The sequence below is a fragment of the Salmo salar genome, chromosome 11 (genome assembly GCF_965601325.2).
Source record: "Salmo salar chromosome 11, fSalSal1, whole genome shotgun sequence".
Classification (NCBI taxonomy): domain Eukaryota; kingdom Metazoa; phylum Chordata; class Actinopteri; order Salmoniformes; family Salmonidae; genus Salmo; species Salmo salar.
This window is the reverse complement of record NC_138301.1, coordinates 97,272,730-97,299,963: the sequence shown is the minus strand read 5'-3', so window position 1 is coordinate 97,299,963 and position 27,234 is coordinate 97,272,730. Positions and strand designations below refer to the sequence as shown.

General features: G+C 41.7%; 1 protein-coding gene across 1 annotated transcript in view; it reads left to right on the top strand.

The window, feature by feature from the left end:
* The first annotated feature begins 2,601 nt into the window (after positions 1-2,601).
* Positions 2,602-27,234, top strand: part of LOC106563268 (astrotactin-2) — a 537,304-nt gene continuing 512,671 nt past the window's right edge. The window contains exon 1 of the mRNA XM_014128700.3: positions 2,602-2,974. Within this exon, the coding sequence (XP_013984175.2) occupies positions 2,644-2,974 (331 nt within the window). The 5' untranslated portion in view covers positions 2,602-2,643. The remainder of the gene's footprint in view (positions 2,975-27,234) is intronic.

The following is a 27,234-nucleotide window of genomic DNA, read 5'->3' as shown; positions in this document are numbered from 1 at the left end:
GTCAAATTCAATTTTGGGGAATCAGAAGACGCCTTGGCATAGAGGTCGAGGCAATTTTGCTGGAAATAAATCTCATATAACCAACAAGGGACTGTGTTTAACACACACACACACTTAGATATCTACCCTCAATGGCTTTGACCACTTACCCACAAAAGGCCTACAGTGTTCTGTACAATCCAGCTGCTAAAGTCATGTCTGCAAAATATATGCGCTCTGTTGGCACACTGTGTGGGGTCGCTGTAGAGTCGTTTCTACATTGTGTCAGCACTTTGGCCATGAGAAGATGAAAACATGTCAGATTGGCCCTTTAGGCTATTCTTTGTAGTCAACGATGCGATGAAGAGATACTGTGACACTTGAATTCGCCAACGTATTTTAAGCAATATTGGGATGAATAAAGGAAGCCATTAAAATAGGACTGTAATAGTGTTACTACATTGAACAATAGTAAATATAATCCAAAATCAATTCAATATGGATGAAATATAAGGCTAAACTTTTGGACATAGGTTATCAAAAAGACACATGGACATGCCATTATAGTTTAACCAAAGGACCAAGGAAATCTTCCCAGAATGTTGACGCAAAGTAAGCCTAGAAAAACGGGACACCCATATGGAGACGTTAAAAACAACCCTAGCAGACCACTGCTGGACTAGAACCAGATGGGTTATAATGAAGTGAAACGGGTAAATAGAGGTTGATCTGAGCCAGGTCACACAGGACCGGCTCCTGTGGGAGAAAACATGAAGACTGACATATCTGATAACTCTCTGTTAGGGTTGCAAAGCTATTGGCAATTTACTAAATTTACCGGAATCTTCAGTAATTTTGGTACAGAAAATCTATCTAGTGTAACTTTGAAAATATATAATTGAATAACTTCAAAAATGTTTTTATTCATATATACTATTCATGTATTATATATGTCCATATTGCCCATGAGTTTCTAATAGATAGACCATATGGTTAAAGAGAAAATAGCCTAATTAATGAAAAAAGCAACAAATCAACAACGGCATTATTTTCACTCTGCAACTCTTACAACTATTGACTTTTTTCTCAACTGCCACCAGTTTGACACCAAAATATAGACAACAAATACATATTGATATAGTAAAACAAATAAAATTGTGTAAAAAAAAAGAAAATCATATTAAACACCAATAGTATTCATTAAATTGATGGTTTATATTTAAGATAATGTTTTACAGATTTGTCATTCAATAAAAAATTAAATAATAATAATCTTATTTAAGGCGAGGCACCACACCCTATAGGGTAACTTTTTCTCCCCTTAATCAGATCATAATTAACTTTTATCAGATTAATATAGACACCTATATAATACTTTTTTGTATTAGAAATTTTCTGAAATATTGTATTAAAATATGCAAATGAGGCGATTTCTCATTGCATGAGATATCCCCTCCCGCAACCAGAAGGCCCTAAGGTGGTGTGGACGGCCCAGTCATCCAGGACGTACACGCCAGGCAGTGTCTGAGAAATAACCTGAGACCACCTGAGACATGGACTGTTCTCCATGCTCCCCTCCGGCAGGCGCTACCGGTGCATCAAGGCTCAAACAAACAGACTCCTAAACAGCTTCTATCCTGTGGCCATAAGACTGTTAAATGGCTAACAACTACTGCTCTCTCTCTCCAACACACTATCTAGACTGACTCTATGCCCATCCACAGGTCTCTACCCACTCAGACACAACCTATGCTGCTGCTACAATATTTATTGATTAGATTTATTACTTACATTGAATAAGGTACGGGCACTGACCTGTATATAATTGCATTCTCATGTTTCTTTAACTCTCATCATAATTCTTGTGTGTTTTTTATTCTATTTTCTTTTAAGTATAGGCTATTATTATCACTGTATTGTTGGAAAAGAGCTCTCAAGGTAAGGTTTTACACCTGTTGTATTCTGTGCACGTGACAAATAAACTTTGAAACTTAAAATATGCACATATTTGCATATACCACAAATCCCTTTTTCTGGACACTGGATGAAGTCAGCCTTTAAGCTGTTCTTGCCATAATATGGACTTGGTCTTTTACAAATAGGTCTATCTTCTGTATACCCCCCCCCCCCCCCCCCCCCCCCCCCACCTGAAATTACCTCCAGGTGACTACCTCATGAAGCTGGTTGAGAGAATGCCAAGAGTGTGCAAAGCTGTCATCAAGGCAAAAGGTGGCTATTTGAAGAATCTCAAATATAAAATAGATTTTGATTTGTTTAACACTTTTTTTTGGTTACTACATGATTCCATGTGTGTTATATCATAGTGTTGATGTCTTCACTATTATTCTACAATGTAAAAAATAGTAAAAATAAAGAAAAACCCTTGAATGAGTAGGTGTGTCCAAACTTTTGACAGTGTATAGTCCAGTTTGTAACATTTTCTATAAAATGGGCTTTTAAATGATGCATGTAGTGAGCCTTGCATTTATGGATTTATGACCATTTGAATGTGGTTAAAATTCATAGTAATACAGATCTGACTACACCTGTGCTGCCGCCTCCTGGACAGACATGACTTCCGTGCGCGTGCTGTGGCTGTAGTATAAACGAACAAGCAGTTTATGAGCCACACTCAAAGCTAGAGTACCGCGCAAAGGGATCGGGATGGCAAGGAGACTATCGCACCACGTCGTCCTCCTCCTGGGGCTCTTGCTGACAGGGACCGCTACAGTCCGGGCAAACAGAGGGGGAGCGATGCTTGAAGAGGAGAGGGAGAAGGAAAACGACGAGAGCCATTGTGAAGTTAAAACCGTTACCGTTTCTACCCTTCCTGTACTCCGAGAGAATGAGTTCAGTTTCACCGGCGTTGGCTCGGGGAGCGTGGCCGGAGGAGGAGGGGAGTCCCGGCTCCTTTTATTCGTTAGAACAGACCTGCCTGGAAGAATTTCCGTTATGGATGATCTCGACAACACTGCTCTCCCATACTTCACACTGGGTAAGAACATTGTAATGTCATTGTATGATCACTGTCCCCCATTACGCAATAATATCCGTTACCAGCTTTGAATTGGCTGGCATGTGCCTGGCCGGTGGTAGGTTATATTACCGAATTACATTACATTTCCGTACATTCTCTTTAAATATTTATTCTACACTGTGAAGTATAATCTAGGGTTGAAAATAATGGCATTTTAACATGCAAACCAAAGCAGAGGCGTGTGGGCTAATCAAGGGGAAGAGCAAGTAAAACAGTGTTGCAAACTTATACTGTAACTGGACACCACTCGTGTAATGAAAACGCAACAACCAAGTCAACAATGTACTCGTTTGCTGTACTCTCTCTCTCTCTCTCTCTCTCTCTCTCTCTCTCTCTCACACACACACACTAATTAGGTCTCTCTTGTGTCCTATGACAAATTATGACTGTGTCATATGCATAGCCTTAAGTATCAGGCAGTAAGGGAATGCATGGATTGCAATTTAGTCATGCAAATCCTCATGAAATTGGTATTTTGTCTTTTATCAACACATTATTCATAGCAAAGACTAGGACAAATGCAGTTTTGAAGGAAGTGTGATTAAGAAATGCATAATAATGTAAGATTGCTACAATGTCATCATTTTGTCATTGCAGTTTGCAAGAGTTTAGGCGATGGCCCACATATGAGGTTGACTCTGCCTTGCATCGAATGAGTAGTGTACCATTTCTGTCAATCTCTTTGGCTGCCCTTACACAGGCAGCCCAATTCAGATAATTTTTTTCACTAATTAGTCTTTTGATTAATCAGACCAGCTCTGAAAAATATCTGCTGTGAAAAGGTCTGATGTGATTGGTCAAAATACCAATTAGTGGGAAAATGATCAGCATTCTGCTGCCTGTGTAAACGTAGCCTTTTTAGGACAGCAGTGTTGGACCATAGTTGTCAATCTTAAGGTCACATACACCTAGTGAATCCTATAAGCCAAACATTAACACCTCCCACCCAATGAAATAATATACACTGACTGTACAAAATATTAGGAACACCTTTCTAATATTGAGTTGCACCCCCTTTTGCCCTCAGAACAGCCTCAATTTGTTGGGGCATGGACTCTACAATGTGTCGAAAGCATTCCACAGGGTTGCTGGCCCATGTTGACTCCAATCCTTCCCACAGTTGTGTCAAGTTGGCTTGATGTCCTTTGGGTTGTTGAGCGTTCTTGATACACACGGGAATCTGTTGAGCATGAAAAACCCAGCAGGGTTGCAGTTCTTGACACACTCAAACCAGTGCTCCTGGCACCTACTACAATACCCCGTTCAAAAGCACTTAAATATTTTGTCTTGCCATTTTACCCTCTAATCCTTCCATTCATCTACACTGATTGAAGTGGATTTAACAAGTGACATCAATAAGGGATCATAGCTTTCACCTGGATTCACCCGGTCAGTCTATGACTGTTGACTGTAGGCTGTGTTATTGCAATGTGAAAGCAAACAGCAAGGTTGTTTTATATTCACATTCAGAGGTAGTAGTCATCTATTGTATGTGTGTAGGGCAACAAACGGTGATAAACTGGTTGATATGTACAACAGTGGCCTGCCAGAGAATCTCAAGCTGCATCCTGGCTCGTAGGGAGATAAAAGATCAGAGATATAGGTTGGGGCTAAACCAAGCCTAGACTTAAATGTGATTAATAAAACATTTAAACACACACAGCTTGAAACACACACAGATTTAAATGTTTAATTATTCACATTTAAGTCCAGTTTTGGTTTAGCCGCATCCTATATCTCTGATCTTTTACCTCCCTACGAGCCAGGACACAGCATGAGATCCTCTGGCAGGCCACTGTTGACCATTCCAAAGACTAGGTTAAAAACAAAAGGATATCAGGCATTTTCCATTAGGGCCCCTAGAATTTGGAATGGTCTGCAAGAGGAGATCAGGTTTGCAGATTCAGTGCCCCTTTTTAAATCCCTGCTGAAGACACACTTCATAAAGATGATTTTAATGTATGATAATTCGCTATATTTTTTAATCTTCCTTTTTCCTGTCTTTGTTTCTTTGTTAGTACTTTTATTTTAGGATTTGAAGCACTTTGTTACTTGTATTGAAAAGCGCTATACAAATAAAGTTATTATTATTATTATTATTCCCTATGTTTATGAATCATATGGGAGCTCATTTACCTGAAACAGAACTGTTCTGGTTCATACAATCGCAAAGATTCATACCGTACATTTTTTACTTGAACCGTGCACAAAAATTGGATACTATAGTAACCCGGACGTGTTGTGGAACATCTCTCTCTCTCTCTCTCTCTCTCTCTCTCTCTCTCTCTCTCTCTCTCTCTCTCTCTCTCGTGCTCTCTCACAACAACCAAGTCAACATTAGTCACCATTTGCTGCATTTGCCATCTCTCTGTCTCTCTCTGTTTCTCAGCAGCATTGAGACTGCAGACTAAACAGACTGCAGGGTCTGGAGCATAAGCTTGTAAATCGCTTTCTTTTCCCATTACGGACATGCATCGACTCTTGAGTTAGGACTCTGTGTCCTCCCATTCAGCCCACCAGCAAATTTGCCGCGCTCTCGCCATGACTGCTCTTTGTATAGGGGGAGGAGATGGATTTCGTCAGGTCTTGATTTAAGTTAGTATAGAAGCTCGATCACTGGGCTGCCTTGCTGCCTGGCTGGGACAGCCAAAGGGGACTCCAAGGTTATTTTTACGAAATGTATAGTAACTGTATCCAAACTGACAGTTGATATCCACTTTCACAATAGTATGTCAGGTTTTCATGTTGAACTGAAGGGCCCTTCTCAGTATGACAAGTCAACATGAAGATGGCCATAGAGTACAGTGATATTTTGTGTCAACACTGTCCTTTTTCCCATGTGGTGGTATTCCTGACAGTTTGTACTTTCTAAAATAACAACAATTTGTTGACGTCACAGGATGATACCAAGCCTTAGGCCTTACTGCACACAATATGAAACCCAGACAGAGACACAGATGGACACACACACACACACACACACACACACACACACACACACACCACACACACACACACACACACACACACACACACGACAGAATAGTGAGACTCCTCTCAGCCCCCTCAGTTTCCTTCTCTGTATTTGAATTTATCAGTGGAATATGGCGGTAGCAGGCAGCCCTAGAGACTGGAGGGGGAGTGTTTAACTGACTGGTCTGTCAGATACTCACCCCCCTGGCCACAGGGCCCAGTTGTGATTTATTACCACAAGTGTCACTGAGAATGGATGAGCATAGAGGGCAGAGAGGATAAAGGACAAAGTGGAATCCTTCCCTTTATTTCGTCTCCGAACATGATGTGTTCGAGCATGATTTGAAAGCAGGTCGACACACCAGACGTATTTCATATGCAGCGACCACTGCTCTGCTCTGTGTTGGCCTCTGCAAGATGGTGCATATTGTTATGGTTGAGTGTTTTTGGTTAGATCTGTGTGTGGGTGTGTTTGTGTATGCAGTTTTAAGTTTCCTGCTCCGAATGAAAGGTTATGTTTAATTCACCTTATGTACTTCTTACTTGCAAATCCAGATGATGATTTCTACTCAATTTTAGAGATACTTGGATTCAAAGGAAATAAATGTGTTCAGTACTGTACTTGTCTGATTTATTAAACACCTCATTACCAGCTAACCTTATAAAACATTGAGGAACCTAGTGGAAGAGCAAAAGCTCAAATCTAATTCTCCTTTATCGTCTCTGTCCATCGCCCATCCCAGACGACTGAGCAGTAGACATCTACACTGTTTCCTTTCCAGCACTCATCATGTTTCTGTATGCCATCTTATCACACTATTGGCTTGTCCTCGCCAGGCCTTTCCACTTTCCCATCCTCATCTCTCTCTCTCTTTCTTTCTCTCTTTCTTTCCCTTTCTCTCTCTCTCTCTCTCTTTCGCTCTCTCTCTCTCTCCCTTTTTCTCTCTCTCTCTCTCTCTCTCTCTCTCTTTTTATTTCACCTTTATTTAACCAGGTAGGCAAGTTGAGAACAAGTTCTCATTTACAATTGCGACCTGGCCAAGATAAAGCAAAGCAGTTCGACACATACAACAACACAGAGTTACACATGGAGTAAAACAAACATACAGTCAATAATACAGTAGAAAAATAAGTCTATATACAATGTGAGCAAATGAGGTGAGATAAGGGAGGTAAAGGCAAAAAAAGGCCATGATGGCAAAGTAAATACAATATAGCAAGTAAAACACTGGAATGGTAGATTTGCAGTGGAAGAAAGTGCAAAGTAGAAATAGAAATAATGAGGTGCAAAGGAGCAAAATAAATACAGTAGGGGATGAGGTAGTTGTTTGGGCTAAATTATAAATGGGCTATGTACAGGTGCAGTGATCTGTGAGCTGCTCTAACAGCTGGTGCTTAAAGCTAGTGAGGGAGATAAGTGTTTCCAGTTTCAGAGATTTTTGTAGTTCGTTCCAGTCATTGGCAGCAGAGAACTGGAAGGAGAGGCGGCCAAAGGAGGAATTGGGTTTGGGGGTGACCAGAGAGATATACCTGCTGGAGCGCTTGCTACGGGTGGGTGCTGCTATGGTGACCAGTGAGCTGAGATGAGGGGGGACTTTACCTAGCAGGGTCTTGTAGATGACCTGGAGCCAGTGGGTTTGGGAAGGGGTATGAAGCAAGGACCAGCCTAAGATAGCATACAGGTCACAGTGGTGGGTAGTATATGGGGCTTTGGTGACAAAACGGATGGCACTGTGATAGACTACATCCAATTTATTGAGTAGGGTATTGGAGGCTATTTTGTAAATGACATCGCCGAATGTCGAGGATCAGTAGGATGGTCAGTTTTACGAGGGTATGTTTGGCAGCATGAGTGAAGGATGCTTTGCTGCGAAATAGGAAGCCAATTCTAGATTTAACTTTGGATTGGAGATGTTTGATGTGAGTCTGGAAGGAGAGTTTACAGTCTAACCAGACACCTAGGTATTTGTAGTTGTCCACATATTCTAAGTCAGAACCGTCCACAGTAGTGATGCTGGACGGGCGGACAGGTGCAGGCAGCGATCGGTTGAAGAGCATGCATTTAGTTTTACTTGTATTTAAGAGCAGTTGGAGGCCACAGAAGGAGAGTTGTATGGCATTGAAGCTCGTCTGGAGGGTTGTTAACACAGTGTCCAAAGAAGGGCCAGAAGTATACAGAATGGTCTCGTCTGCGTAGAGGTGGATCAGAGCCTCACCAGCAGCAAGAGCAACATCATTGATGTATACAGAGAAAAGAGTTGGCCCAAGAATTGAACCCTGTGGCACCCCCATAGAGACTGCCAGAGGCCCGGACAACAGGTCATCCGATCTGACACATTGAACTCTATCAGAGATGTACAGTGAGGGAAAAAAGTATTTGATCCCCTGCTGATTTTGTACATTTGCCCACTGACAAGGAAATGATCAGTCTATAATTTTAATGGTAGGTTTATTTGAACAGTGAGAGACAGAATAACAACAAAAAAAATCCAGAAAAACGCATGTCAAAAATGTTATAAATTGATTTGCATTTTAATGAGGGAAATAAGTATTTGACCCCCTCTCAATCAGAAAGATTTCTGGCAATCCCAGATGTCTTTTTTACAGGTAACGAGCTGAGATTAGGAGCACACCCTTAAATGGAGTGCTCCTAATCTCACCTTGTTACCTTTATAAAAGACACCTGTCCACAGAAGCATTCAATCAATCAGATTCCAAACTCTCCACCATGCTAAGACCAAAGAGCTCTCCAGGGATGTCAGGGACAAGATTGTAGACCTACACACGGCTGGAATGGGTTACAAGACCATCGCCAAGCAGCTTGGTGAGAAGGTGACAACAGTTGGTGCGATAATTCGCAAATGGAAGAAACACAAAATAATTGTAAATCTCCCTCGCCTGGGGCTCCATGCAAGATCTCACCTAGTGGAGTTGCAATGATCATGAGAACGGTGAGGAATCAGCCCAGAACTACACAGGAGGATCTTGTCAATGATTCCAAGGCAGCTGGGACCATAGTCACCAAGAACACAATTGGTAACACACTACGCCGTGAAGGACTGAAATCCTGCAGCATCCGCAAGGTCCCCCTGCTCAAGAAAGAACATATACATGCCCATCTGAAGTTTGCCAATGAACATCTGAATGATTCAGAGGACAACTGGGTGAAAGTGTTGTGGTCAGATGAGACCAAAATGGAGCTCTTGGGCATCAACTCAACTCGCCGTGTTTGGAAGAGGAGGAATGCTGCCAATGACCCCAAGAAAACCATCCCCACCGTCAAACATGGAGGTGGAAACATTATGCTTTGGGGGTGTTTTTCTGCTAAGGGGACAGGACAACTTCACCGCATCAAAGGGACGATGGGCGGGGCCATGTACCATCAAATCTTGGGTGAGAACCTCCTTCCCTCAGCCAGGCATTGAAAATGGGTCGTGGATGGGTATTCCAGCATGACAATGACCCAAAACACACGGCCAAGGCAACAAAGGAGTGGCTCAAGAAGAAGCACATTAAGGTCCTGGAGTGGTATAGCCAGTCTCCAGACCTTAATCCCATAGAAAATCTGTGGAGGGAGCTGAAGGTTCGAGTTGCCAAACGTCAGCCTCGAAACCTTAATGACTTGGAGAAGATCTGAAAACAGGAGAGGGACAAAATCCCTCCTGAGATGTGTGCAAACCTGGTGGCCAACTTCAAGAAATGTCTGACCTCTGTGATTGCCAACAAGGGTTTTGCCACCAACTACTAAGTCATGTTTTGCAGAGGGGTCAAATACTTATTTCCCTCATTAAAATGCAAATCATTTTATAACATTTTTGATATGCGTTTTTCTTGATTTTTTGTTGTTGTTATTCTGTCTCTCACTGTTCAAATAAACCTACCATTACAATTATAGACTGATCATTTCTTTGTCAGTGGGCAAACGTACAAAATCAGCAGGGGATCAAATACTTTTTTCCCTCACTGTAGTTGGTGAACCAGGCGAGGCAATCATTTGAGAAACCAAGGCCATTGAGTCTGCCGATGAGGATGTGATGTAAGACGCAGTCGAAAGCCTTGGCCAGGTTAAGGAATACGGCTGCACAGTATTGTTTCTTATCGATGGTGGTTACCATTTAGGTTATTTCTCAAACTAGACACTCTAATGTACTTGTCCTCTTGCTCAGTTGGGCACCGGGGCCTCCCACTTCTCTTTCTATTCTGGTTAGAGCCAGTTTGCGCTGTTCTGTGAAGGGAGTAGTACACAGTTTTGTACGAGATCTTCAGGTTTTTGGCAATTTCTCACATGGAATAGCCTTGATTTCTCAGAACAAGAATAGACTGACGAGTTTCAGAAGAAAGCTCTTTGTTTCTGGCCATTTTGAGCCTGTAATCGAACCCACAAATTCTGATGCTCCAGATACTCAACTAGTCTAAAGAAGACCAGTTTTATTGCTTCTTTAATCAGAACAACAGTATCAACTGTGCTAACCTAATTGCAAAAGGGTTTTCTATTGATCAGTTAGTCTTTTAAAATGATAAACTTGGATTAGCTAACACAACGTGCCATTGGAACACAGGAGTGATGGTTGCTGATAATGGGCCTCTGTACGCCTATGTAGATATTCCATAAAAAATAAGCCGTTGCCAGCTACAATAGACATTTACAACATGAACAATGTCTACACTGTATTTCTGATCAATTTGATGTTATATTAACGGACAAGAAATTGTCTTTTCTTTCAAAAACAAGTACATTTCTAAGCGACCCCAAACCTTTGAACGGTAGTTTACACTGAAAATGATACTGTTGATACTTCCTGTTGTCTTTTTGATTCATGGCCAAGTGTCAAAACACTGGTTTTATTATTCATAATCAATATGCTGAAATAAGTCATGATAGACCATTACATAAAAGTTACTTTCTATACACATGTCGCACTTGTGTTCAGATAACTTGTAATTTTGATAAATTAGTACCTTATAAACTGCACACGCACCAGACTGGAATTGATAAGCTTGTTCTACTGTAATCGGTAGCGCGTGCAAATTAATCACTCACATCGATATTGTATTGAAATCAATGTAACTGGGACAATAACTTATCTCTGTGAGAAAATTATTTTTTGTACATCGCCAACACGGAAATGGAAACACTTTTTTGACTGGATATTTTCCCATGAATCACCACCTCACATTGGTTTCTAAATAGCGACAGGTGTTGGCTTTCATTTGAACGCTATCTTAACCCTCAAATCCATCAATTCATGTGAGGCCAGAGACGTTTATGGGAGGACCATTGATTTTTTTCTTGCCACCGTGGTCTAAAAATTACAGCTGCGTTCTAAGTTCCACTACGGACTGGCGCGTATGATAAAAAACACTGGATGTGTTTTAAGCACTACATTTTGTGAGATTGTGATGACTATAAACTTTAATAATAACAACACTAATCTGAGGTAAAAATGATGTGTATTTCCTGTAACTCTTGTGGTGAAAACTAGTGTAGTAACACTTTCTGTCCACCATAGGTAAATTAGCGTAATATAACATAATTTAATATGTCAAAGTAATTCAGTATTTGAATATATTATGATAGTAAATGTAGCACACTCACACATTTTTACATCAGTGACATATTTCTTCCTACTTTAACCATGGAGAGAGTTTAACACAATTTTACCAGGTGCTCTAGACTAGCGCGTCCATTGGGCCTGTGCAGCAGGCTAAACGTGACAGTTTTCTTTTTCCTTACAACCGGTCAAAACTGATGTCATTTTGACATTTTGCACATAAAATCGTTCCTGTTTCTTTTTTGCAGTATTATATTTTCTCCCCAGTTCCTAAATGTCTTTGCTCTCCGAAAGATGACAGAGAACTTTACCGATGTCAACTAGATTGAAGCATTCATTCTATTGATCTATTACATTATTCTGTTGGGCAAGGGTTTCTTTAGTCTTCTAGGGCAACATATAATGACATATAATGTCATATAATGACAAAAGAGAAGCTGCATGTATCTAATTAAGTTGACTAACAAATAGCCTACCAAAATGTCGGAAATTTTCTGCAGAAACATATCTAAATCACCATATGAAAATCCTGCCCCACCTGTTCAAAAATCGTTCTGCCGTCTTTGACTGTAGCCTTTCGCGCATTTTCTATATTTGCTGGATGCGGGCCTCAGATTTTCACTTCATCACGTATAGTCGGGTGGTTGCGAATGGGTTATTAGCAATTGCGGGCGGGTGCGGGTGAAGAAACAGCTGACCCGCACACCACTAGTCCCTATAATTAGTGTCAAGGCTCAAGCTCGTAGTTAATGTGACAATTTAACCAGGCTGCGACGTTTGGATGCATGTTGAGTAGAGCTACAATCATCACGGGTTGCAGACCACAATTCCTTCTTGATGCCTTGGCTGAAGCCATCGCTTAGCCGATGATATTAGCGATGGCTTCAGCCAAGTCATCATGAAGGAATTGTGGTCAGCTTGTGTTGGTATGGAGTGTGTTACAGGAAGCACCGCTCGCTGGTGTCACTGGCCAGTTGTGGTTGGCGTTCAAATCTGGAATCAGCTGGTTCTTTAGGCTATGTTGCAGTGTTTGTTGTTGGCACCATTGTACCATCTCATCACATGTTGGTAGCAGTGTTAGTTTTCTAATTTTGTATTGTGCCTCAAACTGTTGTTTGTTCCTTTCTCTGTCCATCTATAAAAAAAAATTATCTGCGTTGATCTGACATTTATCTTGAAATCAGCTATTTGTCAGATGTCTATAATAGCTTAATATAAGCATAGCGTATTAACAGTAGGGAAAGCTAAAGTTTTCTCTATGTGTACAGAGACGCCAAGCAAACCCTATCTGAATGTCATCTAAAACATTGTGCTCATCTCTGAATTGTTTTAATTGCACTTGTCCAATGAGTACTGAGTGTGCTATGTCAATGTACAGATCGAGTTCCTTTGTTCCAGTGTCCCTGCTTTCAACTGTTTTACATTTGTGTTGCATTGCTCATGTGTTTGCTGCTGACAAGATGTCTATTTGCTGTTGGGTAATCTGACTGGAGAAAAACAAATGAGTCAGTGTACAAATGGAATAAAATTGCTAGCTATTTCTGCATTTAGATTAGCATAAAATTAGTTTGAAATACTGCTTTGTGTGACTGAGGCCAGAATTCAGTCATAACATATTGAGATATGGCGTAGGAGTAGACTTTGTAGGAGTAGAGAAGACTTTGTTCCCTTTCATCACCAGTCAGTTGCTGTGCAGCTAAAACTTTGTTCCACATCCAATCATAGGGTTATATGACTGTCAGAAAATATGTAACTGACACTCAATCACATTAGACATACAGTATAAACTCAAACTAATGATAGGCTATAGACTGAGATGTGCTGTTTAGGCTAGAACTAATGATAGGTTGCCTGTGTACTAATCAGGTACCATTGTGTCCATCTGTATTTCACAAAGAGAGGCTCTTCTCCGTCCCTGCTCTGAATGCTTCCAGAGGTTCAGTGACAGCCCCAGGGATGGAGCAGTATAGATCGTCTTCCTGTCTCCTCCTATCTTGTTTTTGTTTGGTGTCAATTGAAACCAGGAGTCCATGTTATTATCTTGACATCAACAGAGAAATAAAAGGCGAACCAATCTTTCTTCTCCTCCCTCGCTGGATGAGTCCAATACTGACAGTCAGTCCTTTGATAGATTTCTGTTGGGCTTTGTTGCTGCGGTTTTCATATAACGTAGTGCCGCTATCCCGTTGTAATCGTCTCTATCCAAGACCCGATCGGTTTCACGCTTCTGTTTTTATGGCCAACTTTCAGATTCACAGTAAGTAACTTATCTTTTTCACTTCTTACTCTGGATTATTTCAGAAACAGGCAGAGTGGTACGTCTACTCTATCGGAATGTATTCTATGAACCAATTCCCCAAAGACTTATAAACTTTCTATATACATTTTATAGAGCTGTGCAGTCTGTGGTTAGTAAATGCATATTAACATGACACTGATTTATACAAGTCATTCAATTTAGTTGCTCAGCTTGCTCTTTGGTCTGTTCTGGTGTACCCTGCCCCCCAATGTGGTGACTTCCTAATGGAAGCCCTCTTAAAACAAAAACATTTTGGTAATAGAAGCCAAGGGATAAGGACATGATGTGGAGTAGAGGGGGGAAGGCGGTGTGCTGGGCTGAATTCTGTCACTTTGCATTGAGGTTGTAGAGTGTCCGTCCTCAAACAAGATGTTGAATTATTTAATAGTTTAAATGGTGCTTGTACTGTGTTTTGGGTTTCCTCTAAAGTACTATCACTGCTGCAATGACAATTTGATTTGGGATATGACACAATAGTGCTTTTGAGATAACAAATGACAAACCTGAGTGGGAGGCAGAGAGCAGAGTACGGAGAGGGGTTGGGGCTTTTGGGGGTGGGGTTTAGAACCTAAAAGGTAAAATGATAAAAAATTATGAAAACGTAATTAACAGTAAAACCGAGGACCTCATTTCATTACTTGGGAGGTTTAAAATGAATGGAAATATGTGGCTTCGACGCAAAGTCATCCAAGAATTTGATTGACCATGGCACAGATTGAAGCCTGCACTTGAAATGTACAGTACTATTAAACCCACTGACTTGTCCTCCATCGATGCCATTTGATTAGGGTTATTGTTTTCTTATTCCTATAACGCTCTGTATATTTATTTCACCCAAAATCTGTCTTCGGCAGGCAGATTGAATTGCCAGTTGTCTGCAGCTTGGAATAATGTGATACGCATGACTGTGTCAGGTGATTGAGTTTTAACGAAGTCAACTTCATTTGTGTCTGCTCTACTCGCCTCCTTTGCCCTAGACCTGATGCTCTGGCATGTTGATAAAGCCAAACTGGAATGCTGGGGGTAAAATGCCCCCTAGTCTCCTCGTAGCCCTTCTATAGCTGAAATATATAAGGCCTGTCGAACATGATAAACTGGCAATAAAAGGCCAGAGCTGGAGACAGAGAAAGAGAGAGCCCCTGCTATAACACATCCATCCGGCCTTGGCAGGGGAAGCGGACACCTCTGCCAGTCTGCAGCCATCCCTCCGTCCCCCTGCTGATGCCCGGCCTGCAGTGTTTCCTGTGCCACTCTGCCTGGGAGTCGAATGTCCTCACAGACTGCTGTGTCAGTGGCACCTCGCCACATGCCGTCATCACAAGCTGCTACTTCTAAATAGCAGAGCATGCCACTCTTTCTTTTATATTGTCAGTTTTTCAAATGTTAATGGCAACGTTCCTCTGTAATCACAGTGCCTTCAGAAAGTATTCATACCCCTTGACTTATTCCACATTTTGTTGTGTTGCAGCCTGAATTCAGAATGGATTAAATATATTTTTGTTCTGTCACCAATCTAAACACAATACCCCATAATGACAAAGTGAAAACGTATTATTACATTTTTTTTGCAAATGTATTGAAAATGAAATACACAAGTATTCACACAGCTGAGTCAATACTTTGTAGAAGCACCTTTGTTGGCAATTACAGCTGTGAGTCTTTTTGGGTAAGTCTCTAAGAGCTTTGCACACCTGGATTTTACAATATTTTCACATTATTCTTTTTTAAATTGTTCAAGCTGTGTCAAGTTGATTGCTGATCATTGCTAGACAGCCATTTTCAAGTCTTGCCATACATTTTCAAGCTGATTTAAGCCAAAACTGTAACTAAGCCACTCAAGAACATTCAATGTAATCTTGGTAAGCAACTCCAGTGTACATTTGTCCTTGGTTTTAGATGATTGTCCTGCTGAAAGGTGAATTTGTCTCCCAATGTCTGCTGGAAAGCAGACTGAACCAGGTTTTCCTTCACAATTTTGCCTGTGCTTATCTTGTATTCTCTTTTTTTTATCCTGAAAAACTCCCCAGTCCTTGGCGTTGACAATATTTTTTTATTTGATTTATTTCACCTTTATTTAACCAGGTTGGCCAGCTGAGAACAAGTTCTCATTTACAACTGCGACCTGGCCAAGATAAGCAAAGCAGTGCAACAAAAATAACAACAAAGAGTTGCAAATGGGATAAACAAACATACAGTCATAACACAATTGAAAATCTGTATACAGTGTGTGCAAATGAAGTAAGGAGGTAAGGCAATAAATAGGCCATAATGGCGAAGTAATTACAATTTAGCTATTAACACTGGGGTGATAGATGTGCAGATGAGGATGTGCAAGTAGAAATACTGGTGTGCAAAAGAGCAGAAAAAAAACAGAAACAAATATGGGGTGAGGTAGGTAGTTGGTTGGATGGGCTATTTACGGTGTACAGCTGCAGCGATCGCTAAGCTGCTATGACAGCCAATGCTTGAAGTTAGTGAGGGAGATATAAGTCTCCAACTTCAGTGATTTTTGCAATTAGTTCCAGTCATTGGCAGCAGAGAACTGGAAGAAAAGGCGGCCAAAGGAGGTGTTGGCTTTGGGGATGACCAGTGAAATATACCTGTTGGAGTGCGTGCTACGGGTGGGTGTTGCTATGGTGACCAGTGAGCTGAGATAAGCGGAGCTTTACCTAGCAAAGACTTATAGATGACCTGGAGCCAGTGGCGAATATGTAGCGAGGACCAGCCAACGAGAGCAAACAGGTCGCAATGGTGGGTAGTATATGGGGCTTTTATGACAAAACGGATGGCACACTGATAGACTGCATCCAATTTGCTGAGTAGAGTGTTGGAGGCTATTTTGTAAATGACATTGCCGAAGTCAAGGATCGGCACGATAGTCAGTTTTACGAGGGTATGTTTGGCAGCATGAGTGAAGGAGGCTTTGTTGTCTAATGGGAAGCCAATTCTAGATTTAATTTTGGATTGGAGATGCTTAATATGAGTCTGGAAGGAGAGTTTACAGTCTAGCCAGACACCTCTGTATTTATACTTGTCCACATATTCTAAGTCAGAACCGTCCAGAGTAGTAATGCTAGGCAGGCGGGTGGGTGCGGGCAGCGATCAGTTGAAGAGCATGCATTTAGTTTTACTAGCGTTTAAGAGCAGTTGGAGGCCACGGAAGGAGTGTTGTATTTCATTGAAGCTCGTTTGGAGATTTATTAACACAGTGTCCAAAGAAGGGCCAGATGTATACAGAATGGTGTCGTCTGCGTAGAGGTGGATCAAAGAATCACCAGCAGCAAGTGCGACATCATTGATATATACAGAGAAAAGAGTCGACCCGAAAATTGAACCCTGTGGCACCCCCATAGAGACTGCCAGAGGTCCGGACAACAGGCCCTCCGATTTGACACACTGAACTCTGTCTGAGAAGTAGTTAGTGAACCAGGCGAGGCAGTCATTAGAGAAACCAAGGCTATTGAGTCTGCCGATAAGAATACGGTGATTGACAGAGTCAAAAGACTTGGCCAGGTTGATGAAGACGGCTACACAGTACTGTCTTTTATCAATGGTGGTTATAATATCGTTTAGGACCTTGAGCATGGCCGAGGTACACCCGTGACCAGATCGGAAACTGGATTGCTTAGCGGAGAAGGTACGGTGGGATTCGAAATGGTCGGTGATCTGTTTGTTCACTTGGCTTTCGAAGACTTTAGAAAGGCAGGGCAGGATGGATATAGGTCTGTAACAGTTTGGTCTAGAGTGTCTCCCCCGTTGAAGAGGGGGATGACTGCGGCCGCTTTCCAATCTTTAGGAATCTCAGACGATACGAAAGAGAGGTTGAACAGACTAGTAATAGGGGTTGCGACAATGGCGGCAGATACTTTTAGGAAGAGAGTGTCCAGATTGTCTAGCCCCGCTGATTTGTAGGGATCCAGATTTTGCAGCTCTTTCAGGACATCAGCTGTCTGGATTTGGGTGTTGGAGAAGCGAGGGGGGCTTGGGCCAGTTGCTGCAGGGGGTGCAGAGCTGTTGGTCGAGGTTGGGGTAGCCAGGTGGAAAGCGTGGCCAGCCGTAGAGAAATGCTTATTGAAATTCTCGATTATCGTGGATTTATCGGTGGTGCCAATGTTTCCTAGCCTCAGTGCAGTGGGCAGCTGAGAGGAGGTGCTCTTATTCTCCATGGACTTTACAGTGTCCCAAAACTTTATGGAATTAGTGCTGCAGGATGCAAATTTCTGTTTGAAAAAGCTAGCCTTTGCTTTCCTAACTGACTGTGTATATTGGTTCCTGACTTCCCTGAAAAGTTGCATATCGCAGGGACTATTCGAAGCGAGTGCAGTGCGCCAAAGCATGTTTTTGTGCTGGTCAAGGGCAGTCAAGTCTGGAGTGAACCAAGGGTTATATCTGTTCTTACTTCAATTGTTTTTGGAAGGGGCATGCTTATTTAAGATGGTGAGGAAAGCACTTTTGAAGAACAACCAGGCATCCTCTACTGACGGGATGAGGTCAATATCCTTCCAGGATACCCGGGCCAGGTTGATAAGAAGGGCCTGCTCGTAGAAGTGTTTTAGGGAGCTTTTGACAGTGATGAGGGGTGGTCGTTTGACTGCGGACCCATAACGAACACTGGAAATGAGGCAGTGATCGCTGAGATCCTGGTTGAAAACAGCAGAGGTGTATTTAGAGGGCAAATTGGTCAGGATTATATCTATGAGGATGCCCATTATTATGGATTTGGGGTTGTACCCGGTAGGTTCCTTGATCATTTGTGTGAGATTGAGGGCTTCTAGTTTAGATTATAGGACGGCTATCCCAGTTTAGGTTGTATAAGTGTGCCCTTTGGTTTCTCTTGTCTGTCGATTATTGTTACAATGTCCGTTGGTGCATGTGAGTACCTGTGCTGTGTGTTTTGGCTTTCGTGCCATTGTGGAATGCGCAGATGATTACGGGTCTCGTCCCGTGTGTTAATCATTGTGCGCGTGTGTTATTTTTTTGAGGTACTCCTCACTCTTTTATTTGGGTTTCAGCCCTGTGTTTTTGTTACGTGTTTGTTTGGTATTCGTCCCTGTGCCTTTACACGGCACTCCGTAATTTGGGCTTAATAAAAAAAACTATTACGCATTCCTGCGTCTGTCTCCCGAATCTCTTCATACCAACGTGACAGAATAATCGACCATTAAGGGAGAGAGCGGGAATGGCCCGTCAGACGACGCTGCGACTGGTCCGTCCGGCGGCGCCGCAACTTCGGCAGCTGCAACTGGGTCGTCCGACGTCGCCACAACGGGTCCGTCCGACGACGCAACTTCAGCAGCTACAACTGGCCCGTCCGACGCCACTGCTACTGGTCCGTCCAACACCACCGCAACTTCGGCTGCGGCATCTGGCCCGTCCGACGACAACGCAACTTTGGCAGCTGCATCGGGTCCTGATTGACCCCCACCGCGTTCCTGTGATTGTCCTCGAGGACGGTGCCGTTGCGCTGCTAGTACAGTACGTCAGGTGGGGGGGGTTACTGTCACGGATCCCTCCGGAACTCTCATTACGCACACATGTCCCCTATTCCCAGTGATTAGTACTTGTATAAGTGTGCCCTTTGGTTTCCATTGGGCTGTCAATTATTGTTACATTGTCCATTGGTGCGTGTGACTACCTGTGCTGTGTGTTTTGGCTTTCGTGCCATTGTGGATTGCGCAGATGATTACGGGTCTCGTCCCGTGTGTTAATTATCGTGCGTGTGTGTTATTTATTCGAGGTACTCCTCGCTCTTTTGTTTTGGGTTTCTACCCTATGTTTTGTTACGTGTTTGTTTGGTCTTCGTCCCCGTGCCTTTACACCGCATGCCGCAATTTGGGCTTAATAAAAAAAACTATTACGCATTCCTGCGCCTGTCTCCCGAATCATTTATGCCAGCGTGACAATAACAAATGGGTTGAATACTTATTGACTCAAGACATTTTAGCTTTACATTTTCTACAAACAAAATTCCAGTGACACAATCTCAATTTATTAAATGTTTAATTTAGGCTGTAACACAACAACATTTGGAAAAAGAAAAGGGGTGTGAATACTTTCTGAAGGCATTGTATATACTTACTCTTTTTTTTCCTATAGTCTTTTTTTGAAGTATGCTACTCTCATCTAAGGACATTAATTTTCAGCCTATGAAAAAAACCTGGTATTTTATTCTGTTTGAGTCTTTTTTGGTTGTTAGAGTAGCTTTCCTTTCTCTGAAAAACCAATGGCACCAGGAAAAAAAGGCCAATCCAACTTTACAGGATTAGAAGGAAATGAGAAATTAAAGTGGAATAGAAAATAGCGCTTTGCCAAAAGCAATAATCTTACATAACACCATTTCAGATGATTACTTTTACAATTACATATAGATTCACAGATTTTTCTTTCTCCCGTTTGCATTTACATATAGCCTGCTATTCGGCTTCAATACTGAACATATTCTGTCATTTTTTTAAATAAAGCCCATTAGATAAGCATAAGATCCAATATGTTTCCAGTATCCAGTATTTTCATAGTTTATTTTTGTCATTGACGATAATAATCCTAATCCTTTTGAAATTAGATTTTGTCTAGACAACAAAGTAACCACGAATAAACAACAGATTTCGGATAGAGCATACACTGTATTAGTACACCATCAGCTTCACCACACCATAAGTATGGACAGTTAGCTAGACAATGTCTCATGTTGAATAAAGTATGGGCTTTCCACCAGAATCAAAGGCACAGTGGCTGACTCACTCAGTTAGATCATCACCTCCATCTCTGGCATCAAAGTTACCAAACGACCAGCGAACGTCTTCCTCCGGGCTGCCAGGCCCCGGTCGCTACAGCACGGCCAGGATGAAAGACGCTGCATCATTCTGTTTTTGGGCTCCAGTTGCTTTTTCGCTTTTCTGATGTGCACTCCGTTTGAAGGTGACCTCTATCTGTAGCCTAGCTCTATTTTAGCTTCACGTCCTCCTCCTTTTATTTTATACTGCCGAGAGGTGTGCTGTATACCAGAGTAAAAGTATGATTCAGGGGGACAAAGTGTATTTTTTTAAAACAAAATGTCCCCTTGACTCTTCATTTTTGCGTGTAATGTAATTGCAAAATTAAATGGTTACACTTTATACATGTTTTATCTAACAGAGCTTAATTAATTCAACTTGGTAAGAATTTACATTGGCTTTTAGACAAGCACTGAGTCAAGAATCTCAAATGTGATTCATAATTTAATTTGATCAGTATCTTGCCTTAGATACATTTTGGTTTATTTATGAAAAATTACAATCGAAAAATGTGCTCTGAAAAATGAAAAAAGGAGGCATTGTTTAAATAAGCCCGTGACAAAAATATGTTTAAGAACCTTAAAATTTGATTCCCTCCAGAATTCCCATAACACCTTGGAGCGCAGCCGCCACAACACATTCTCCCTATGATCACGGATCCCACCGACACACCTAAACCTTTTATCTATGCTTGTGTATTTCACAAAGACTTCCATTCTCCATTTTCTCATGCATCATTCTCTACCTACCCCCAGATCTTTGTACCCTGGCCTGCCTCATAACCTTCTATTTCAATTACCACAAGAACAACTAAGATGTTGTTTGTATTATTGTCACATATACCAGATAGGTGCAATGAAATGTATTTTTTTACAAGGTCAGCCATAGTAGTACGGCACTCCTGGAGCAAATTAGGGTTAAGTTCCTTGCTCAAGGGCACATCGACAGATTTCTCACCTTGTCAGCTCTAACCGCCAGGCTACCTGCTGCCCTAAGATTCAAACATTGAACTGCCTTAAACCTCACTAATTTTAAATGAAACCGAGAACAAAGGATAGCTAAGAGGCATGAAATTAGATTCACATCAGCATTCCTTTCACACCTTGGAGCAAAGACAGCGCCATGTGGTGAGGTACCGAGGTGTTTAAGAAAGTTCACAACCTTCGAAGCGTTTCAACAGCGCTATTTTACAGACTCCCATTTCTATTTCCCCACTCACAATATGTTTCTGTCAGATTCCATCTTTACTGTAATTCAACACAGCCAACACTACTGTAAAGAGTCCCACCAAACATGCAGTTCTGATAAGCCTTGAGGGTAATTGGCAGTTCGACCCCAAACACGATTTATACATTATCTCTGATTCAGTGTCATTAGTATGCTATAAACTCACTCAATCTCACTCTCTGTCTGTCTGTCTGTCTGTCTGTCTGTCTGTCTGTCTGTCTGTCTGTCTGTCTGTCTGTCTGTCTGTCTGTCTGTCTGTCTGTCTGTCTGTCTGTCTGTCTGTCTGTCTGTCTGTCTGTCTGTCTGTCTGTCTGTCTGTCTGTCTGTCTGTCTGTCTGTCTGTCTGTCTGTCTGTCTGTCTGTCTGTCTCTCTCGCTCTCTTTCTTTCTCCCATTCTGAAGCTCACTGCACACATGCGCGCACACACACACACACACGACACTCTCCCGTTTGGCAGGTATTGTGTCTGCCTCTGGATAAGCTGGGATCCTGCACTAATTATCCCGTAGAAGAAGTGTTTTAGTGCAAAGCCATGTAATACCCAGGTCCTTTAGGTCACACGTGTTTAGAGTGGGCTAAGAGCCGTGTCAAGGTGAGCGACGGTATCATGCATAGCATGGATTTACAGCTCTCTGTGCGTGTGTGTGTGTGTGTGTGTGTGTGTGTGTGTGTGTGTGTGTGTGTGTGTGTGTGTGTGTGCGCGTGTGTGTGTGTACGTGCGTGTGTGTTGCTGAGGGTAAGAATACAGATCGGCGATAGAAACGGCTGTGTTTCTTTTTAGGTTCATGCATATTTATCACGCTTATCCTTCATCAAGCACTCTATTGTGTCGAGGGTTGTCATGTTTGTGAGTAATATGTATACAGGGCATGGTGGAAGCTGTACACAAACACACAAAACAATTGGCAAGCATATGTAGGACATGTGTTTGAGTAAATTATGATTTTGTGTAATATCTAAACATACTGCGTTGATGCAAGCGCAGACATGCAGACAATCATTCGCCGTCATATTCTCTCATATTTCTCATCTCTCACACACTTGGGAGGCAAAAACAACATTGTTTTTCTCCATCTGGCTTGTCGTTTTGCCCATTGATTTATATATACACTATATATACACTAGATGACTAGAAGCCACCGTGCCTCCATTTTGGTACTGTCTGACCATTGTGGCACTCTCCGACCATTGTGGCACTCTCCGACCATTGTGGCGCTCTCCGACCATGCCTACATTTGTTTTTGCCACATTTATTCTGTTACATAAATGTTAATGCATACTTTTAAATTATATTATGTGAGCTAAACATAAAATAAATAAAAACATTTCCTTAAAGTATACTTTTTAGGAAATACTAATGTTACTGTCACCACTACAACAACAAAAATACTTAAATACATGTAATTTTGTCCATGAAACACTTTTATGAAATACTGTCAAATTCCATTCATTCCTATGGAGGACTGCTTTTCTGATAAGTGCCGATATGGCCCACCGGTGGCTTCAAAGCCTCTCCATGGCCAAAACATAGTATCAGCAATCCAGGGTTTATATACATCATTGGTTTTACCCAATATAAATCATGGAGAAAGAAATATTATCTGCAGTATTCAGCATGCTTTGCAATGGCAGAAAAATGCATTCCAACACGAACAGGAAGCCAACTGGGCTCAATTAAACAGTTATTTCCTGCTTCTCTCGCCCTGAATTGCCCAGTTTGTAAAGTGTTTTGGCCCAGTTGCGGCGTTGTTGTGACCACTGGCTATTTTGGCTCTGTCATCCTAACAGGTGTCTTTTTGTACTAAAATCCCCATGGCGAGAACATCTGTGACTTTGATAGTGAGGAGAACAGTGTTCATCTCCCAGTCCTACTGCTAGAGGGTCTTTAGCTGCAGTCCTACTGCTTTATTATCATTTCTTTTTTTAACCCCAATTTCATGATTACGATCTTGTCTCATCACTGCATCACTTAACAGGCTCGGGAGAGGCGAAGGTCGAGTCATGCGACCTCCAAAACATGCCACGCTTTTTAACACGCGCCCGCGTAACCCGGCAGCACCAATGTGTCAGAGGAAATACCGTTCAACTGACGACCAAAGTTAGCCTGCAGGTGCCCGGCCCACCACAAGGAGTCACAGGAGCACGATGAGCCAAGTGAGGCCCCCCCGGCCAAACCCTCCCCTAACCCAGACAACGCTTGGCCAATTGTGCGCAGCCATATGGGACCCCCGGTCACGCCGTGGGATCGAACCCCAGGCTGTAGTGACGCCGGAACACTGCCTTAGACTGCTGCGCCACTCGGGAGGCCAGAGTACTGCTGCTTTAACCAGCATTTGTCTTTTTAGTTTTTTTGTGTTTTTGTATATACCTTCCGCAACAGCATATTTGTGAAGACAGGCAAATAAATATTTGATGTCAAGATGGAGATGAATCATCATGTAATGTAAGTGATAATGAATTGATGTGAGTTAGTCAAGAATTAGGTTAACAGAACAACATGTCATCCAAGGCAACTTGGCAGGTTCTCATTTAAAACAAAAAGACCCCACCTCCCACGCATATCAAATCCTATCTGTGGCGAGACGAACTGAGGCTGAAGCAGAGGCATGTGGTAATCGCGTCATGTGCCACTTAGGCATGCAATCAAACAGTGACCCGGAGCTATGAACCAGAGCAGGAACTGCCATGATCAGAAAGTAGTAGAATTCACCACCCTTCAATTACTATTCAGGTGAAAAGAAGGAGTGAAGACCGTAGTAATATTAGACTTGCTGCTCTAATTCCTAGCTACTAGGTAACAAAATGCTAGTGGCATCAGCACACAGCAGAGTGCAATTTGGTCTGATTGTTGTTAAACATGAGGGCTAGCTGGTGGACACAATCAAGCAGTATATTTTTTGAATTTTTTGCGTCTTGGTTTAATGAGGTGGTGGAAATGTGGAGGCTGTTAACAGGTTGCAATGACTGGCAGACATGTTCATGTGGATTGTCCTCTCTGACCATAATTACTTCTGTATTCTAATGTTTCTGACAGCCTTGACATTAAACTGACATTATTATACTGACACAAACAATGGCAATACCGTGATAATGGCTATGCACTCATATGCAGGAATGAAAATATTTTATGTAAATACTTAGTTAATGACATTCACTACAGCATGTCTTATTAAGGGACATTATTTTGAAAGATAGGTATTGTCAATAATACTGAGATTGAGGAAAATATGTTATCTCTAGCCCATTCCTAGTGTAGCATGCTGTGAATATACTACACTGTTGCCCTTATAAGCCCATATAAGCTTCTGTAACATTGAACGTGCAGCATTCACAGTCAGCATATTTCCCCAGGATGAATAACCTATTTGCAAATGATCTCCTTTCATACATAACGTGATTGTAAGCCGATCCAGAGCTTCCTCAATGTCCTGTTAGCCCACATCATTTTTTCTCCCATTCATCATTTCCTGTAACATTCTTTATGTGCTTTGAATTAAAATGGCTGAATGTACTGTAGTAAGCGTGATATGTTGAATTAGGTACAGTAAGAATGATAACGCCTGGACTTCAAGGATACAGAAATACCATGGAAAATAACAGCTGAAAGAGATGTAAAATATAGAATAAAATACGTTTCTATCAGACTTTGATTTAAACCAATTCTAAAATCGTTTACTTTTATCTCAAATATCCTTGCATCCTTTTATTGAGCCATTAGCCAGCAGTAATATACAAACTCTTGAGAAGAACCCAAACAAACAGAAACAAGCTCTATAGTTATTTTCACAGGTGGTTGTACAACATGTACAGTGTCTCCTGCACATCAGCACCCAGCAAACGTGTGAGCACTCTTCTGCAGCATGAGCACAATCAGTGCTGTTAACTGTGTAATGATCATGGGTTAATACACAGAATTAATGAGACAATTCGTAATGGCAGTCTCGAGTGATCGTCACTTAGTTAGGCTGTTAAGCAGATGACAGAGTCAGAAACAAAAAGATGGAGAGAAAAGAGATAAGCAAAAGAGGAAGCCTAACTACCTTATGACTGACTGGCGCTGGCACTGTTTGTGCTGGCGTTGCACTGCGGACAGGGTTTTGTGTAAACTGTGAATGCTGGTCTTGCAGCAGTTAAAGAAGAACTGTTAAACCTGCAGAGAAGAGCATAGTCTTTGATAGAGCAGAGAAGGTTGGCAGTGTTCAGTTGCTAGGCTAATCATGCTGAGAAACACAATGTCGAGGCAGACCTGAACACAAGCTGATCCAGCACATTTCACCTCCTGTCCTTCTCTTTTCTATTTTCCACTTTTTTTTTATCTGGGAGCCATGTCAATGCATACCCTCCCGTCAAACATATAGGAATTACTAATGAAGGTGGAAGTTACACCTGTCTCCACAGATCTGCATTCTTCTTTTATAAAAGGATATTTATTCAACCTTTGTAGCAAGGCTATTAAGTCTTTGCTTCGTCACCAAAAATATTTAACCCTATGTATGCTAACTGTGTAAGGAAAGTATTCCCTTTTGCTGATCTATACAGTAAACATCTCTTAAAATAAGTAGTCAAAAGTTATTGCCTACACAGTTTGCTACAATATTTGTCTACAGTATTTGTCTTGTCTATAGAAATGATGCATACCCTTGTGAAGAACACGATCACTCTTATTCCGACCACTTTTGCATTGATTCCGATGAGAGAACACCTTTTGGCTTATCCAGCACACAGACAATAGCCTGCATCATTCTGCTCTATGTCCTTTCCTGTTTCCTCAGTGCTGTACTGGAACTGTGGGATCTGTGTCCCCTAATTGTCACTCTCCCTTAAGCTTGCACTCTCTTCCAATTGGTTTCACTACATATTTTACACCTGAGCTGTGAGATCTTGTGCTCTCAACCAATATACTGTAAGTTCCTTGCTCAGAACATGAGAACATATGAAAGCTGCTGGTTCCTTTTAACATGAGTCTTCATTATTCCCAGTTAAGAAGTTTTAGGTTGTAGTTATTATAGGAATTATAGGACTATTTCTCTCTATACCATTTGTATTTCATATATCTTTGACTATTGGATGTTCTTATAGGCACTTTATTATTGCCAGGCTAATCTTGGGAGTTGATAGGCTTGAAGTCATAAATAGTGCTGTGCATCCCAGCATTGCTAAGAGCTGCTGTTTTAATGAATGCTTACGAGCCTGCTGCTGCCTACCACCGCTCAATCAGACTGCTCTATCAAATATGAAATCATATACTTAATTATAATAAACACACAGAAATATGAGTCTTTGGTCATTAATATGGTCAAATCCGGAAACTATTATTTCGAAAAACAAAACTTTTATTCTTTCAGTGAAATACGGAACCGTTCCGTATTTTATCGAAAGGGTGGCAACCCTAAG